Source organism: Dipteris shenzhenensis, chromosome 11 (assembly GCF_047967505.1).
Source record: "Dipteris shenzhenensis isolate YYH24624 ecotype China chromosome 11, Dip_SZ_1.0, whole genome shotgun sequence".
In the NCBI taxonomy this organism is placed as follows: Eukaryota; Viridiplantae; Streptophyta; class Polypodiopsida; order Gleicheniales; family Dipteridaceae; genus Dipteris; species Dipteris shenzhenensis.
Window position 1 is genome coordinate 5,996,693 of NC_141606.1, and position 16,804 is coordinate 6,013,496.

The 16,804-nt window shown below is 45.4% G+C and overlaps 1 protein-coding gene across 2 annotated transcripts in view; it reads right to left on the reverse strand.

Annotated features, from left to right (window-relative positions):
* Positions 1-16,804, reverse strand: part of LOC147896539 (DUF1365 family protein) — a 58,385-nt gene that overhangs the window by 20,308 nt on the left and 21,273 nt on the right. For both annotated transcript variants that reach the window (XM_087381507.1, XM_087381509.1), the window contains exon 4: positions 5,634-5,831. In XM_087381507.1, the coding sequence (XP_087237633.1) occupies positions 5,634-5,831 (198 nt within the window). The remainder of the gene's footprint in view (positions 1-5,633; positions 5,832-16,804) is intronic.

The window sequence follows — 16,804 nt, forward strand, 5'->3', positions numbered from 1 at the left end:
TTTGCCCCTTGATTTGGGCTGGAAATTTGCAGACATTTGCTGTCATTTTTGGACAGCCAGCTCTTTGCAGTGATAGCCTTGAGGCTTTTGGGTTTACAGGTCTCTTCTTTTCAGGGTATCCCATTTGCAATGGCTGGCAACAATCATGATCTAGTTGCAAGGCATTTTTGAAATATTGTTTCTGGGATTGATCTAAGGCCAGCCAATGCTCCAGTGGCTGCCCCTACTACTGGTCCCTCTGCAGAGGGTACTCCTTCTGATGCCTAATCCTCAAGCACCCTTGTTGCTGCTCCTCCAACTCAGACACAATCAAGATGGGATGCAAGAGATGCAAATGCACATTCCTGTATTGCTTTATCATGCAAGAGAATCATTATTCCACACATCCGATCTTGCAGGACAGCAAAGGATGCTTGGGACAAATTGGCTTCTCTTTATCAGATTCGCAATGAGGCACGTGTTGCATATTTAAGCAAGGCAATTGCAGGAAGTCAGTATGAATGAAGGTGACTCTATGGATGCATACCTGACAAAGGTCAAGGACCTCATGGAACAACTTGCCAATATTGATGAGGTGGTGCCAAATTCTTAGCTTGTCAGTACCACATTGAATGGACTGCCAGATACATATCAAGAGTTTGCTACAACCCTTCGATTAGTGGCCATGGGTAATCCAAACCACTACTCTTTCGATCAGCTAGTCACTTTGCTTTTGTAGGAAGAGCAAAGTTGAGCTAATAGACAAGCTATTATTCCTGATCATGCATTTGCTTCACAACAGACAGGAAAAGGCTAGGCTTCCAAGCCTATGGGCAAGCCTAAATCTGCGCATAGCAGTGGCAATTCCTCCAATGCATCTAAAAATACAGCAGATAAGTCAAAGAAGAAAAGATGCAACTATTGTCGCAAGCCTGGACATGACATTTCAGAATGTAGGAAGCGCATTGCTTCGGAGAAAATTGCAACCAAAGGAGGTGAAAAGAACTGAAAGCCCCAAATTTGCCAATGTCCTGCAAAAGCCCCAAATTTGCCAATGTCTGTAGATACCACTGGTAGTAGATTCGCACGTGCGAAATTGTACAGAACACTCGGAGCAGGTACAAGCTGTACGGTCAGTTGTTCTACAAGTACATACGTACAGAATGCAAGTACAAGTTGCTGACGGCTGATCTGCAGGTGAGACATACAGAAGAACATACGAAGCAGATGATCCTGTACGGAATAGGTACGATGCAAGTGCACTTGTACGGAGAAGAGCGTACGGCTCTAGCAGATACTTGTTCCGTACGGCGAGAGTATGGAACGTAGGTACGGAAGGCAGTACGGCAAAGTACTTAACGTAGGTACGGAAGTATGTTGGCAATGTTGAGCAGGTACGGAATCGTACAGTTGTGCGGCACACTTGGTACGTAAAAAGATGCGATGGGCAAAACAGCTAGCGACGTAGCTGGGCGGCAGGACTCAGGATCTGTACGTGATCCGTACAGAAGTCCGTACAGTCGTACGGATTGTACGGATGGAGCGCAGGCTGTTGAAAGCTGAGAGCGATGCAAATCCAGAGGCAAGGGAACAAGTCCAGTAGCGCTCTAATCCACTGAAGGGTCAATGAGACTGAAAGGAGCATGTACAAGGTACAAAGTACATAGGTCGATGAGAAACACCATCACGTCAAAACTTAGATAATGAAAGATGCAAGTACAAGGTACTTGTACCTAGACCTAGGACTAAGTGTCCTAGGTATCACATAGGACTAAGTGTTCTATGTGGCCTAAAAGGCACTTACACTACAAGTGCCTACACTTATGCCTACAAGGCACATGCCATGGCCTATAGGGCATCACTAGAACCATCAGAAGATGGCCTACAATTCCCAGATGGCTTCTTGATACATTAAGGGACAGCAAACAAGACCAACCTTTTGCTGCCCGGACAAGATCAGGGAATAGACAGATGCATGGTCACTTCTTGAGTGTGCACTCCTTGCTACAGCTTGCAATGAAGAGCCTTTGTGCCATAAAGATGCTTTTGACAGCAAAGAGTGGATGGATGCAATGAGAGCTTAGTTACAATCCATTGCCAAAAAAGACACATAAGAATTAGTAGATCTTCCTCCCGGCAAGCATGCCATTGGTACCCGGTGGGTCTACAAATTAAAAAGGAAATCTAATGGCAGTATAGATCGACACAAAGCCCGTCTTATTGCAAAAGGGTATGCCCAACAACAAGGCATTGACTTTGAGGAGACCTTTGCTCCCACATCCACGATTACTCCTATTAGATGTGTCATTGCCATTGCAGCCCATCACCATTGGCAAGTGCACCAGCTTGACATCAAGAGTGCTTTTCTTGATGGGGATCTGCAGGAAGAAGTTTATGTGACACAACCTCCTTGCTTTGAGGTTGTTAATTCTGAAAACAAGGTATGCCGGCTTAGAAAAGCCCTTTATGGTTTGAAGCAGGCACCCAAGGCATGGTATGCCGAAATTCATGCACACTTACTATCCCTTGGTTTTCAGAATAGCCCCACAAAACCCACTCTTTATGTCCGTGGGAGTGGATCTGATTTTTTAGTGCTGATTTTATATGTGGATGATATGCTCATCACGGGCCCAGATACTCAGCATATTGTAGCTTTCAAGGTTGATTTGCAGCAGTTTTTTAAAATGTCAGACATGGGACAGCGCCACTATTATTTGGGCATTCAGTTTGCTCATGTTGAGGGGGGTATCGTGATGTCACAGTCCAAGTATATTAAACAGCTCCTTGATCGTTTTCACTTTGAGGATTGCAAGCCAATCTCTACTCCAGTGGACCCTGGCTTCAAATTTTCAGCTCATGATGGGATCCCACCATGTGATATCACTCTTTATCAGCAGGCTGTTGGATGTCTCATTTACTTATGTCACACCAGACCTGACTTACAGTATGCACTATCTCAGCTCAACAGATTCATGTACATGCCCAATTCACAGCATTGGCAGGCAGTGAAGAGAGTTTTCAGATATCTCAGAGGCACTCAAGATTTAGCTCTCTTCTATGGTGATCAGGGTTCACTTACCATGCATGCTTACACGGATAGTGACTGGGCAGGTTGTTCCGACATTAGAGTGTCACATACCGGCAATTGTTTTTTGCTTGGCAATTCATGTATCTCTTGGCTTAGCAAGAAGCAACCAACAGTTGCCACATCTAGCTGTGAGGCCGAGTACAAGGCAGCCTTCACCGCTATAGTAGAGTGTGTCTGGCTTCAACAATTACTTACAGATCTTGGTATTTGCCAAACATCCTCCACTATGGTCTGCATTGACAGCCAAAGTGCTTTGGCCATTGCGTGTAACCCAATGTTTCATGCGCGTACCAAGCACATTGAAGTTCACTATCATTATGTTCGAGAGCGGTTGTCAGCAAGAGACATAGAGTTGTCCTATCTTCCCACAGAGGACAACATAGCAGATATGTTTACAAAGGCACTTCCTCGTCCCAAGTTCGAAGTCTTCCGACATTCTTTACACTTGGTTCCCTTTGTTACATGATCTGACATACCTAGAAAATACCAGGTATTTTGAGACGTTTCCAGAATACTTCAGCCCATACCATGGAGGGGGGTTTGTAGGCCATCTTCACCCAGTTCTAGTGATGCCCTATGGGCCCTGGTATGTGCCTTGTAGGCATAGTTATAGGCACTTAGTTTATTTTGTGCCTTTTATGCCACATAGGACACTTAGCCCTACATGACACCTAGGACACTAGTCCTAGGGTGTAGCTACAAGTACTATGTACTTTTCTTTTCATAACACTCTAGTTGACGTGACGGCTGCTATCTTTCGACTCTTGTACCTTGTACTTGCTCTCTCATTTATCGATCCTACATTAACTTCTATAACACCTCTGATATAGGATACCAACCTCCATACAAGATGTAGACTGTGAAGCATTGTCTTTCAGTAAATGCATTGACCTGCGCACTGTTCCCAAGGAATTGAGAGAACGCCCAAAACTACCGGGGAGCAGCAAATGAGCCACAAGCGACCCTAGGGGGCATGAGGTTTCAAGGAATGGGTGATGCTGTGGTTGTAGCAAATTGGGAGCTTGTAGTAGGCACAAAGGGCCCAAGGAAAATGAGAAGAACTATGACGTGTGTTTTGTTGTCATCGATAGTAATCATTGGAGCAGCAGTTCACCAATCCAAAGCGCTGTTGTTGACAATTTACAAAGCCTTTTGAAGTGCCAGCTTTTGTGAATTTGCCATAACCCGTGGGGGATCATAACTTATCCCACCGTAATTCACCAGTGTTATATGGTTTGTTGTACTCTAGGTTTAGTTCAGTTGAACCAGCCGTTGTTCCTTTAATGGATTACCCATTTCCCCATTTTTAAAACGGACAGCTTTCTTTGTCTGCTTCACTGATTTCTAACAAAAGTACTCGTTGGCTCAGGAGTCAAACCCTACAGTTTGGTAGGACACACTCATTTCTTTGAGAATAAATTAGATCATGCCTTCCATGGTATACGACCTGAGGCCCTATGCTACATAGTGAACCTTTCGAGCAACCACGTGCAAACATAATGCCTTGTAGGTGACTAAAAGCTCAGTACACACAGAAATGAAATAAGTGACAGCTCCACTAAGAAGAATCTGTGGATTGATACCTTTGCTCCAAAAGTCACAGACTATATCAACAAGATACAATTCGTTCCCAAGTTCTGCATTGAAGCTGACTGTTCTAGTCCGTCAAGAGAAGCAGGTGCCCAAGGTATGCGTAGCTTAACTCACCACGAACCTTCCATACCTTTTCAACCTCAATAATAATTTCCTGGTATCCCTCTCCACCTGCACCTCCAATCCCACCACCTTCCAAGAGATGCAAACACGTACTCCTTATCATGTTTCTTCGCCCATGCCTCCAGTCATTTTCAGCTCATTCATAAATCCCAATCACGTTCTTCTTCAATAACCTTGAAAATCATTCCGCAAAGGATTATCAAGATGCCTTAAATGTTTGCCTCTCACCTTCTCAACTTCTTGTAGCCAGCTACTTACTCTGCTTATGATTAATTTTGGCCTTGCTCTTTGAAGCCCTGTTCTAGGGCCATTATGCTTTTTTACAAGAACTTTAGCTGAACTAGCAGCCTGCATATTCCTCCTGCCGATGTTGCAATGTTGTCTCAGTGATTGGCTATCACTTTTCCAACTAGTGTTTCAAAACATTGGACTTGTTCATGGATTATTGAAAGGGCTTGTTGGGCCCACCATCTGATGCCATGTGGGCATCTTGCCTCAGTTTTTCCTTTCTCATTGGTTCATGCCTCACCCATCACCTTGTCAGCTATCTTTTCAAAAGAGTCTCCCACCTCTACAGTCTCACAGGTAAACACATGAATCTCTCTTCTGCTCTACTGATTTTAACAATATTGATCATTGTTTCAGACCCAAGAGTTTGACAAAACACGTTCATATATTGCCGCAAATTGATTATGCACTTGCGAAAGAATGTCAAAGAAATAGTTTCAGAGCTTAAAGCAAAGGATGACAGACGCAAAGGATGACAGACCACCTTATGCAGGTAATAGGACTCAAACCTTATGATACCTTGACAGTTAGCCAATCTTAAATGTCTAAGTATCCAAATTACCTGCCAATAAATTCCAACTGCTGTTTTATGAGGCATTAACCAAAAGAATCCCTCAAAGTTCGACCGAGCACAATCCACTTGTTTTGCACTGAGTGATGCTATGAAGTAATTTCCCAGTTCAGGATGTTGCACGACGATTGTGATCGATAATTCTCTACCTGGAACAGAAGCTTTCATTCTCCAACTCCCAGACATATCCTGCAAATAATTTCAAGGGCCTATTGTAAGTTGATAGTGATTCCTCAATGTGTGATTCATTGCAGATTTGGTGATACCATTATCTGAGCATAGATAAACTGTGTTCTGCAAAGAAGAGACTTGTAGAGGCGACCATGTACATTTCCAGAGCAACAGTTATAATTAATGTTGGAGATAAGTGCACACTAAGTGTACTATTTCCCTAGTCTACATTTGTCTAGTCTCAGTTTAGTCTTTGTGTCTTGAGTGTGTGCCATGTGGCACCTCTACAATTATCCCATAAGCACTCTTGCTCTATGTCTTGTACTTTGGCCCATATATTCATGGGTCACATCATTGCAATCTATCTAGCTTGTGTCTTGTCTACACTCATTCTCTCAAGGTACTTCTTTGTCTTTCAATCTTGTTCTTATTTTACTTCTAGTTTTCTAGTTTCTAGCTCTTGCTTTTATATTCCTACATGGTATCAGAGCCATGTAGATCCCTCTTCTCTCCCTTCAGTCTGCTGTAGCCATAGCCGCACCTCTCCCAGCTATCCTCTGCTTCTACCCCGATCTCGTGAGCTGAAGGAGCTGTCTCTTCTCAGATTTCTGCCCCGCTCAGCTGGTCGCCATCATCTCCGAAACGGGCTGCTCCTGTCTGCCCTGCCATTCTCTGCGCCACCACATCAGGCCGCCTCTTTCTGCCCCACCATCTCTCTGCCAGATCTGCGCACCATTTCTGCCAGCCGCTGCTGTTCTTGCTCAGTTCTGCCCGCCATTGCTGCGCTGTGAGCTGCCGCCCCTGTTCATGCTGAAGAGCTGCTCCATGTTGCTGCCCACGACTTTCTGAAGCTGCTTCCCGTACCTTTTCTGTTCGAAACAAAGGAGGAGCTGAAGCTGTTCTATCTCTGCCCAACCTGCATCAGGCCGCCCCTTTTTCGCCCACGTGCTACCCTGATGCTTCCCGTGTTGCTGCTCTCCTTGGCTGCCTTCTTCATCGACTCAAGGGGATGTCTCTTCCTGGGATTTATTGCGCATCATCTAGAGGCAGCTCATCTAGAGGCAGCTGCAGATCGACTTTCCTCCTGTTAACGAGCTATTTGCTGCATTCAGTTCTGCCATCACTTCCTCTTGAAGAGTCTACAAGGTACTGTGCATTGTCTCTTTCAGTTTGCTGAGCAGTCTTTTTTTGTTATCCTCATATCTGCAAACTGCTGGTTCCTCATGCTTCGATGGGCTGTCACATGCTGTGGCCTTGACAAGTGGTGAGAGAGCCGGCTTCTTGGATCTCTTCTTTCATTCATTTCTGCAAGGGAATAGACACTGCCCTTGCATCTTAGCAAGAGGTAAGACCTTCCCACATGGCCTCTTCTACTCATTCTCTCATGTCTATCGACAAATTCAATGGGTCCAACTTTCATACTTGGCAAATCAAAATCAAGTGCCATCTTATGAAAGAAGGTCTTTGGGACGTTGTTCATCGTGCTGCTCCCGAAGATTCCGACATTGAGCAAGTTGTCACTTATGTTCCCACTGCCAAGAACGGCCCTTGCATCTTAGCAAGAGGTAAGACCTTCCCACATGGCCTCTTCTACTCATTCTCTCATGTCTATCGACAAATTCAATGGGTCCAACTTTCATACTTGGCAAATCAAAATCAAGTGCCATCTTATGAAAGAAGGTCTTTGGGACATTGTTCACCGTGTTGCTCCCGAAGATTCCGCCATTGAGCAAGTTGTCACTTATGTTCCCACTGCCAAGAACGACAAAGCCTATGCTATCATCTTGCTCGGTCTTGGAGATGATTACATTCATCACATCTCCGACATACAGTCTGCTTCTCAAGCATGGATCACTTTGAATACCCTTTTTGGACCCCGATCTAAAAACTCTAAGATTGCACTTATGATCTCATTCTTTGATCCACATATGCAGGAGGGAGCTACTATAGCCTCTCATGTCAATTATCTTCGCAGTCTTATGGTTCAGCTTGCATCAGTGAAGTCCCCCATCTCCGAAGATATTGCTATTGCTGTGCTTCTCAAAAGCTTACCTGACACCTATGCTACTCTTGTCACTACCTTCAAGTATCACAATAATCCTTCTCTTGAAGGTATCATCAATGCTCTCCAAGAAGAAGAAAGAACTCAACAACGAAAGGTAACTGACACTGCATTTTTAGCAAAGAAAGGAAGTTCTAAGGTAAGAAAGCCTTGCACCCATTGTGGCAAAACTAATCATATAGAGAAGGACTGTTTCAAGGCTCATCCATGCACCATTTGTGGCCGTGATAATCACCGGGAGAAGGACTGCTACTCCAAACCCTCTACATCAGCCCTTGCATCTACCTCAGCCCATGTTGCTGCAACATCTCCATCAGCAGATCTTGCTGTTCCTTCCTCATATGATGAGAAGTGGGCTTTCTGATTACTTCATATTTCTTGTCTACCACTTTGACCACCGATGATGTAGGTCAAGGGGTTCTAGTGTCTTACTCATTCTGCTTTTGGACCTGAGGAGGGAATGTCTCCAAGGTCCATCTGTTTGACTACAGTCAGTCTTCTGTCTATCTAGTCTTGTCTGTTTGTCTATTTGTCTATCAATCTGACTGTATTTTGTTTTAGATCCATCTTGTCCCTACCCTTGTGGACCCATATGAGGATATCACTTGAGGAGGGGTGTCTCAGGATCTTTGTCTGTCATGTCTTCTGTCTTGTCTCTAAGTCTATCGGTCTTTATGTCTGTCTTCTAGTCTTGTCTTTCTGTCTTCCTCCTAGTGTCCACTTAAGGAGGGTGTTGGAGATAAGTGCACACTAGGTGTACTATTTCCCTAGTCTACATTTGTCTAGTCTCAGTTTAGTCTTTGTGTCTTGAGTGTGTGCCATGTGGCACCTCTACAATTATCCCATAAGCACTCTTGCTCTATGTCTTGTACTTTGGCCCATATATTCATGGGTCACATCATTGCAATCTATCTAGCTTGTGTCTTGTCTACACTCATTCTCTCAAGGTACTTCTTTGTCTTTCAATCTTGTTCTTATTTTACTTCTAGTTTTCTAGTTTCTAGCTCTTGCTTTTATATTCCTACAATTAATACAGCTACTCAACCTGATTCCTCCAGCCCACTACCCTCTCAACACCTGCCATACCCTCTCCCACTTCAAGAGCACATATTTTCAGCAGCAAACATTCGCATTCCTTCACTCCTCCATAGAGGAGGTGTGTTGGAGAATCAATGCTCCACGCTTTGAACAACCACCTAGTTTAGACGCTCACCTTTAAGGCCCCCATATGAACAGAAGCCATGATCAGTAGCACAGGTGGTGGATGGATACAGATAGCATCGTGGATCAGCCATTCATCAGTCAATGGATAGGCGAGATTCTGGACAGCATTCCAGACAGTACAAGCTGTTTGGACTTGTGTTGGAGGTTATATTTTCTTTTGAGTCGCGGGAATGTTCTTCTTGATGGCAAGAGATGGCCTTGGCATCACTGTTCCAGGTGTCTACCAGGGCTTCAATAGGAAAACAAGGAGTCGCACACTTCCTTTCTCCGCTTAATCCCAACACGGGCAATCCTAGGCTGACCAAAGGCTACAACTGCAAGGGTAACCATATCAATGGAAAGAAAGCCAGCTCTGATACCTATCAGAGTTGTGCTTTAACGGAAGCGTTTTGAGCTTTAACGAAAGCGTGTTCTAATGATTTATTCAATTAACACATGAAATATGAACCATTTACTGAAAGATTTAAACCACATGGGACACTTTGGAAAGAATGTACCAAGCCCACAATGCATGAAGAAGCTCAATGTCAAACCTTGTGCCTGAATTCAGGATCTCAAGGAGCAGCTCCTGAATATAATTAAGTTTTACCAAATGCTCAGCTTGTCTCCACTCCTTTGAACTCCTTGCCGAAGTCATATTTGTCCTTTCACACATCGCTCAATTTGACCCTGAGGGATAATCCAAACCTACTCACCTTTCAAGAGTTGTGGGACTTCTGTTTCAAGAGGAGCAGACACGCAAAGACATCTCAGTTAATCTGAATGGTGAAGAGCATGCACTTCTTGCTAAGTACAAAGGAAAGTTCGATTTTCAGCCAAAGCATGATGCAAGACAACCATCTGGAAAGGACAAGAAAAGGGCACATGCCATTATTGCAAAAAGCAAGGTCACCACATCTCTGAGTATCCAAAGAGGATAGCAAGGGAGAGCCTGCCATGGTAGTTTCAAAGTCTTCACATTCAAGATGCAAGTAAGGAAGATGCTACCGCCAACGTTGTAACACATGATTTGGCATTCTTCAATTGCAGTTATGATGCCTTTTGGAGTCTTACTCATTTAGTGTTAATGAGACTAGTAACATACAATATTTTGGCAGTGGTGCCTTTATTTCAGTCATCTCTCAGCTCTCTTATAGGATCTATCACTCCAAGCTTTCACTCTCTCAATCACGCAATAACCCTGTATTCCGCCGGTGGACAGCACAAGCCTCTCCCTTGCCTTGCAGAAGCGTCCTACATCGTCAGTGTGGACAGCATCAAGGTCTCGGTGTTGGTCGGCGTTGCCTCTCAGGTCTTTGGGTCTGCTATACGTGTGCACAATGAGGTCTTCAGAAACGCATTTTCCGTGCTCTCTCAAAGAGTGTTCTTTGTATTTCTCAGTTCTCCAAGTATAAAGCAAATTCTCCCCTGATTGGGGGAGGGGGCCCTCAGTGGGTACAAGGACCCAATCAGTTGTCGACTCTACTCTCTCTCTACCCTCATCTCCTTTCTTTCTCTATAGTGTACAACGCTGATTCCTCGCTAAAGGTTTGAAGGTCTTGCTGTGAATTACACGATCAAATTACCGTTGCACGTTACATTGGTATCAGAGCTTTGGTCCAGCCTGACTACCACGAGTGTATGGTTGTGTTGAGATTCGAAAAGGACACACAATCAAGCGCCATGGAAGGGTAGGAAAAGTATTCACCCTTGAAGACTTTGAAGAGGAGAAAGACTACCAACAAGATCCGCTTCCGCCAAGTGCTCAGGAAGTTATGGCAAACCTTCTACAGTAGAATCGGGTCCTCCTACAGCAACTCGAAGAACATTCATCCCAGCTAGAAGAAAGCAGAAGAAGACAGCTGGACCAGACAAAACAACATCTAGAGGAAAAAGAAGCAAAAAGGCCACTGGAAGAAAGAGAAACCACAGATTTTGAAAAATTGCTCTTGTTGATGCGTGAGGAACGCAAAAATGGGGAGGCACTGCGACGCACAGAGCTCGCCCAGGCAGAGAGGCAACAAAAGCTAGACCGAGAGGCGATGCTTCTCCAACACAAACAAATGTTAGCTGCTATGCATGCAAGTTTGAGCATAGCAGCCGTCACCGTCACAGCTTCGTCATCGACAAAAGTAACACCACTCAATTTGTCCACTCCAAATTTTGTTAAGTATGCTGGTAATTGACCATTCAGCAATTTTGCAATTTATTCATCAGTTTGTAACTCAATTTCCGTTAGCGCAGATTCAAGATGAGCAAGACAAAGTCCACCTCGCAACCCCTCATCTTACGGGTGAGGCGGTGACCTGGTGGAAACATTGGGCTAGTAAGCATACTGACCCAACAACGTTTAAGACAAATTTCGTTTGGGCAATGTTTGTGGCCAACCTCAAAGGCCGTTTTCTCCCACCCCAATATATGCTTAACCTAGAGGATGAGTTTTCTAGTCTCTCCCAGAATGGTTTGCCTATGTTAACATACAATAACAAGGTCATAACGCTAGCGCAACAGTTGGGCGTGACGGAAAGCACCAAGATGAAGCAATTCATTCGAGGATTGGACACCACCATCCGTTACACCATTCGGAACTTCGACCCGCCGGATTACCAGCGCGCACTGACTCTCGCACAAAATCAAGAGATGATGTTGAACGGGGGAAAGCCCAAGCAGGTCCCAAAAGATTCCAAATCCCCGCAACAATCAAACAACACAGCAGGTAAGGATCAGAAGAAGGACAACCAGTTCGAAAAGAAAGACGGCCAAGCTTTTGGTCAAAAGAAGCAGTCCAAGCCCAAGATGATACCGGATGAGCAGGCTAAAGCGTGTATTACGGGAGGCTATATGCAACCCGACGAGCAGCGGTACCACCAAGAACATAGCTGCTTTCATTGCCACCACATCGTTGGGCATGGCAAGAAGGATTGTCCTAAGTGGCTCGCCGAGAAGGCTATGAAAGCACCTACTTCGTCCATCGCCAATGTATTGGCACTTCCAACCCCACCTCCATCCTCGGCTACGAATGCCGTCTTCCTTGCTTTGAACGCCATTCTCACGGTGTGCCATGTGGTGCTACATAGAACTTGGATCAATCTTGATCCCACATGGCACATAGGTAAGGAGGAGGGAGATTTCTCAGATCAAAAGAAGGCGCTCATTCGAGCATACAGCACAGCTAACGGGCATCCGTTTATTGTCCTATTCGATATGGGGAGTTCAGAAGATGCCATCTCCCCTCAGCTTGCCAAGACAGTGGGGTGCACCTTGGTTCCTCAAGAGCTTGCAGTGGACAGGTTCACGCCTGGCTTGCGCACACACATCACGCATAAGGCCATCCATTTCACTTTTTCAGTTCAGAAGGCCATGTTTATACGGGATTTTAATTTGACTCCTTTGATGGGGTGCGACATGATCCTCGGAATTCAGTGGTTCCATGAGCATGTACCGACGCCTGATTGGCAGCAGGACACCTTCACTATTGTGGAAGGTTTACCTGAGCCCACCGTGATACGCGGCGATCAAAGCATACCAAGGATTCCGTTAAACTCGCATATTCAAGCAGGTTGGGCCACCCGCAAGGGTGCCATATGTGCACTTGTCTATGTCCAGTGCCAAATCATTGTAGTTCCAGCTGCTCCTCTGATGGAGCAAGCAATGGTGGATCTACTCCAAGAGTTCCAAGACATCATGCTTCGAGATGTCGAGAAACCATCCATGTGTGAGCTGTATGCTTGACACAAACCCACAAAGGATCGGATCTCCTGAGCCGTCGTGGGGACAGCCCAACTTGCAATAGCTTGAATCTTCTCTAGGTTCAATCGAATCCCTTGATCACTAATGATGTAGCCCAAATAATGAATTTCCAGCAAGCCGATTTTCTTTGCGTTGAGCTATAGCTGGTTATCACGTAATAACTGTAGGGCACATCGCACATCCTTAATATGCTACTCGGCTGTAGCAGAAAAGATAAGGATATCATCGAAAAAGATGAACAGGCACTTTCCAATATACTCTGCAAATACCCGTGACATCATCTTGTTGAATGTTGGTGGTGCATTCTTCAAACCAAAGGGCATGACGATGAACTCGTAATGAGCTCGCTCTATTCAGAAAGCTGTCTTTGGGATGTCAGCTTCAAAAATCCGGACTTGATGGTAGCCACTCTTGAGGTCAATCTTTGAGAAAAATTTTGCTACCATTGAGTCGTTCCAAGATGTACTCGATGCGGGACATAGGAAACTTGTTGCTTACTGTAAGCTTGTTGAGTGCTCTGTAGTCGACACATAGTCGTGCGGACTTATCCTTCTTTGCCACAAATAGAATGGGTGTAGCAAAAGGCGAAGAAGAAGGTCTAATAAAGCCTGTGCACAGTAATTGAGACAATTGATGCTCTAACTCCCCCTCCATAGACTTGGAAAGTCGATACAGGAACTTACTTGGAGGTGTCGAGTCCGAAAGTAGATCAATGCGATGGTCTTCCGGTCGGTTGGGAGGAAGCTAGGGTGGCAGATCATGTGATGCCCAACTGTGGAATCAAGAATGAGGGCCAAAGGCTGCCCTTTTATAGGCTGTTAGGTCAGCCTAGCCAACTTGGTCAACGCCAAGCGTTGAACTTGGCTGGTCAACTCCGACCATTGACCAAGTCGGTCAAAAAGGCAAAGTTGTCCAAAAAGTTAACACGTTGACTTTTGACCAAAAAATCAACTCTGTGTTTTTTGACCTGCGACGATGTGGTGTTGATTGTATGTTGACTGTGTGCATATTGTTGACTGTGCAAGGCTACTTGCATGGCTGTACGGATGCCTGTGTGGCAATTGACCTGGCTGCCAGCACTAGCACCAGCTAGCATGGCCACAAGCTTGTGGATGCTTGTGACACACACACACACTCTCTTTCTTTTTTTTGTGAAATCCATGAATATTTATATTAAAAGAAGCTGTCTCCCAAGTAGAGATCAGCAAATATAAGCTCAAAAAACTCCATTATAAGAAAAGTAGACAGTGTAATCTATCTGACGAACAGAGAGGCAATCATAAAAGGATTGCCAGAGTGACATCCGGAAATAGTAGAACATGGAAGAGGTAGGATCTCAAAAGACTCAGTCGTTCCTGTCTCTCCATTCATTCATTCCAACCCCTCTCAAGATCCAGTTCCCACCTGGACCAGGACATCTTAGGCCCCCACCAGATGCTTGGGACTCCCTATTGGCCGAGATACACAGCATCCGGGCCCGTCAGGCAGAGCTGACACATTACACCCAGGAGCAGGCCCAATACACCCAAGAGCAAGCCCGCATTATACACGAGCAGGGCAAGCTTATCCAAGGACTCAGACACGACATCACACACCTTCGAGAGGAGCTCGGGACCCTCAGAGCAGCGCCTGGAGGGACCCCAGTCACAGAGATGGAGGCACAGATAGCCATGATACAGTCGACTATAGCAGAGACGACTAGATGGGTGGACGTGGCGAAACGAGAGCCCACAAAGGCAATCGTTTCAGCCGCCATACAGGAGCAGCAGCAGAGGGCTTTGAAGGCCCTCAACATTCGGATACGAGGGATCACGCGAGACAGCACCAGCACCACTACAACGCCCATGGAGGAGGCAATCACCTTTGTGACCACCACCATGGGGGTCCCCGACCATGACATAGAGGGAGCATGGCGTGTTGGGAGAGATCCCAACCGAGAGCAGCCCCTAGTCATTCGCTTCAGAGATTCACATGCTCGACTAGCGACACTCTGACGCCGAGCCGCTCTACGAGACCATCCCACCCTGTCCATAGACAAGGATTTGACACCACTACAGATTGAGGGGCGACGAGTTCTTTTGCAACAGCGGGATATTGCCCACAAGGAGGGGAAATGGGCCATGGCAGCTATAATGAGTGACAACAAGGTTGCATTAAGAAATGAATTGTCGCAGAGCGCCCTTCTATAGGTGTGGGCCTGGCATCAATTACAAGTTTACATATGGGATGGCCAGCCTATGATGCCATGTGGCAACTTATGGCTCCCCTTACTAAAAGAACTATCTATTTACAAACCATTAAAAGGCCCACCATTCTAAAAGCTAACTAAGTAAATTTACACTTTGCTCACCCAGGATGCATGGGGGTTTGAACGTTCTCAATATTCACATTCACATGTTGGCGCGCAAGGCCACTTTATTGACCTCCTTTTTAGAGCAAAAGCAGCCTTGGGCCCTTATGCTTGCTTGTATGGTTGGTTCTCTACGTACAGATGCATTCGGCCATTGGGTTCCTACACTCTTTGATGTTATCTTTGGTCACTTCCATGGTATGTCACCACAATGTAAATATCCTAAGTCAAAGTATCTTAAGTCAAAGTACAGTTGACCATTTATTTGATCATAATTAAAGAGTTTTATATGTGTTAATTATGGTCAAAGAGTTATTTTAATGGTCAAAGGATTGACTACGGTCAAAGATTCAAGTAAACCTGACTGCGGTCAGAGAGTGTTGACTTCGGTCAACAAGACTTGGCATGCGCCAAGAGGGTTAACCCTGATTAACCAAGATGTGCCAACTTTGGTTGGAGAGACTTGGCTATAATTAAGGCGCCTTGACCTTTGGTCAAAGCTCTTTAATTATAATCAAGAGTGTTGACTCCGGTCAACCAGAGAATATATATATGTTTATTTGTATATATATTTGTTTAGATGTGCACATGTATTCAGTGGGGACGCCCACCGTGACTAGGATTAGTCCACAATGTGTTATTTGCATGCAAAGCACTAACAATTAATGGGTACAATGGTGGTACGCTTTAATTAATTGTTGCAGGTACTAGGAAGGATTATTTTTCCTAAGCGAAATGGGAGCCTGACAAGCATCTAGGAGGTGGTTCGTGTGACTGAGAGCTTTGAAGACTCCAGAATGGCCCTTAGTGTCTTGTAATAGGATTTAGTCTAGATTTTAGACAAGTGGCATGTTGCCAATTTGAATGGAGCTTGAAGCTCTTGTAAAAGAAGAGATTATTCACGTTTTGGATGAGGGAGATTTACGAGATAGCTCTACGCTGAACTTATGTAACAGATTTTTTCGTGGATGAATAAAGACCTTCGGGGGGGTCCAGCCCGACGAATTGTCCTGGGCCCTAGTGCATCTCCAGAGAGAGGGAGTGAGGGAGAGCTTTTGAGAGTATAAATCCCGTCATTTAAGAGTGGTGATATGGAAGCCATAGCTGTCTTTCACCGGTCAGTCTGGTTTTATTGGTATCAGGAAATCGGGAAGGCAATCTTGTGCTGATGACCCCAAAGAGACGTTCTTACGCGGGTACTGAATGGTTGGCAAGCGCGGGGGTGTCAGCTGGTGAATGGCGATGTAAAAGGTTCCGTGACCACGAATTAATGAGCAGACGGCTGCGTGATGCCCCTGACGGAGAGTAAGCGCAGATGGGAGCAATTGAAGGCAACGCACGGTGTGCTATTCTGTTGTCTGACAGAGATGTTGACGAAGACCTTCAACAAATCTTCATGAAGGCTCAGATCGACGGTCACCAAGGTGCGGCGGGCGTGGCTCTATGCACAGATACACTGACACGTGCGGTGATACGTGGCAAACACGTGTAGTGCGTTGATGTGGCGTCTAGCCAGGTCAGCAGATGACATGGTAGTAAACGTGGCACAGGCACTGACGTGGCAGTGCACAGATATTTGCTGATGTGTCATATGGACACGTGTCAGATGACGTGGCAACCAGTCCA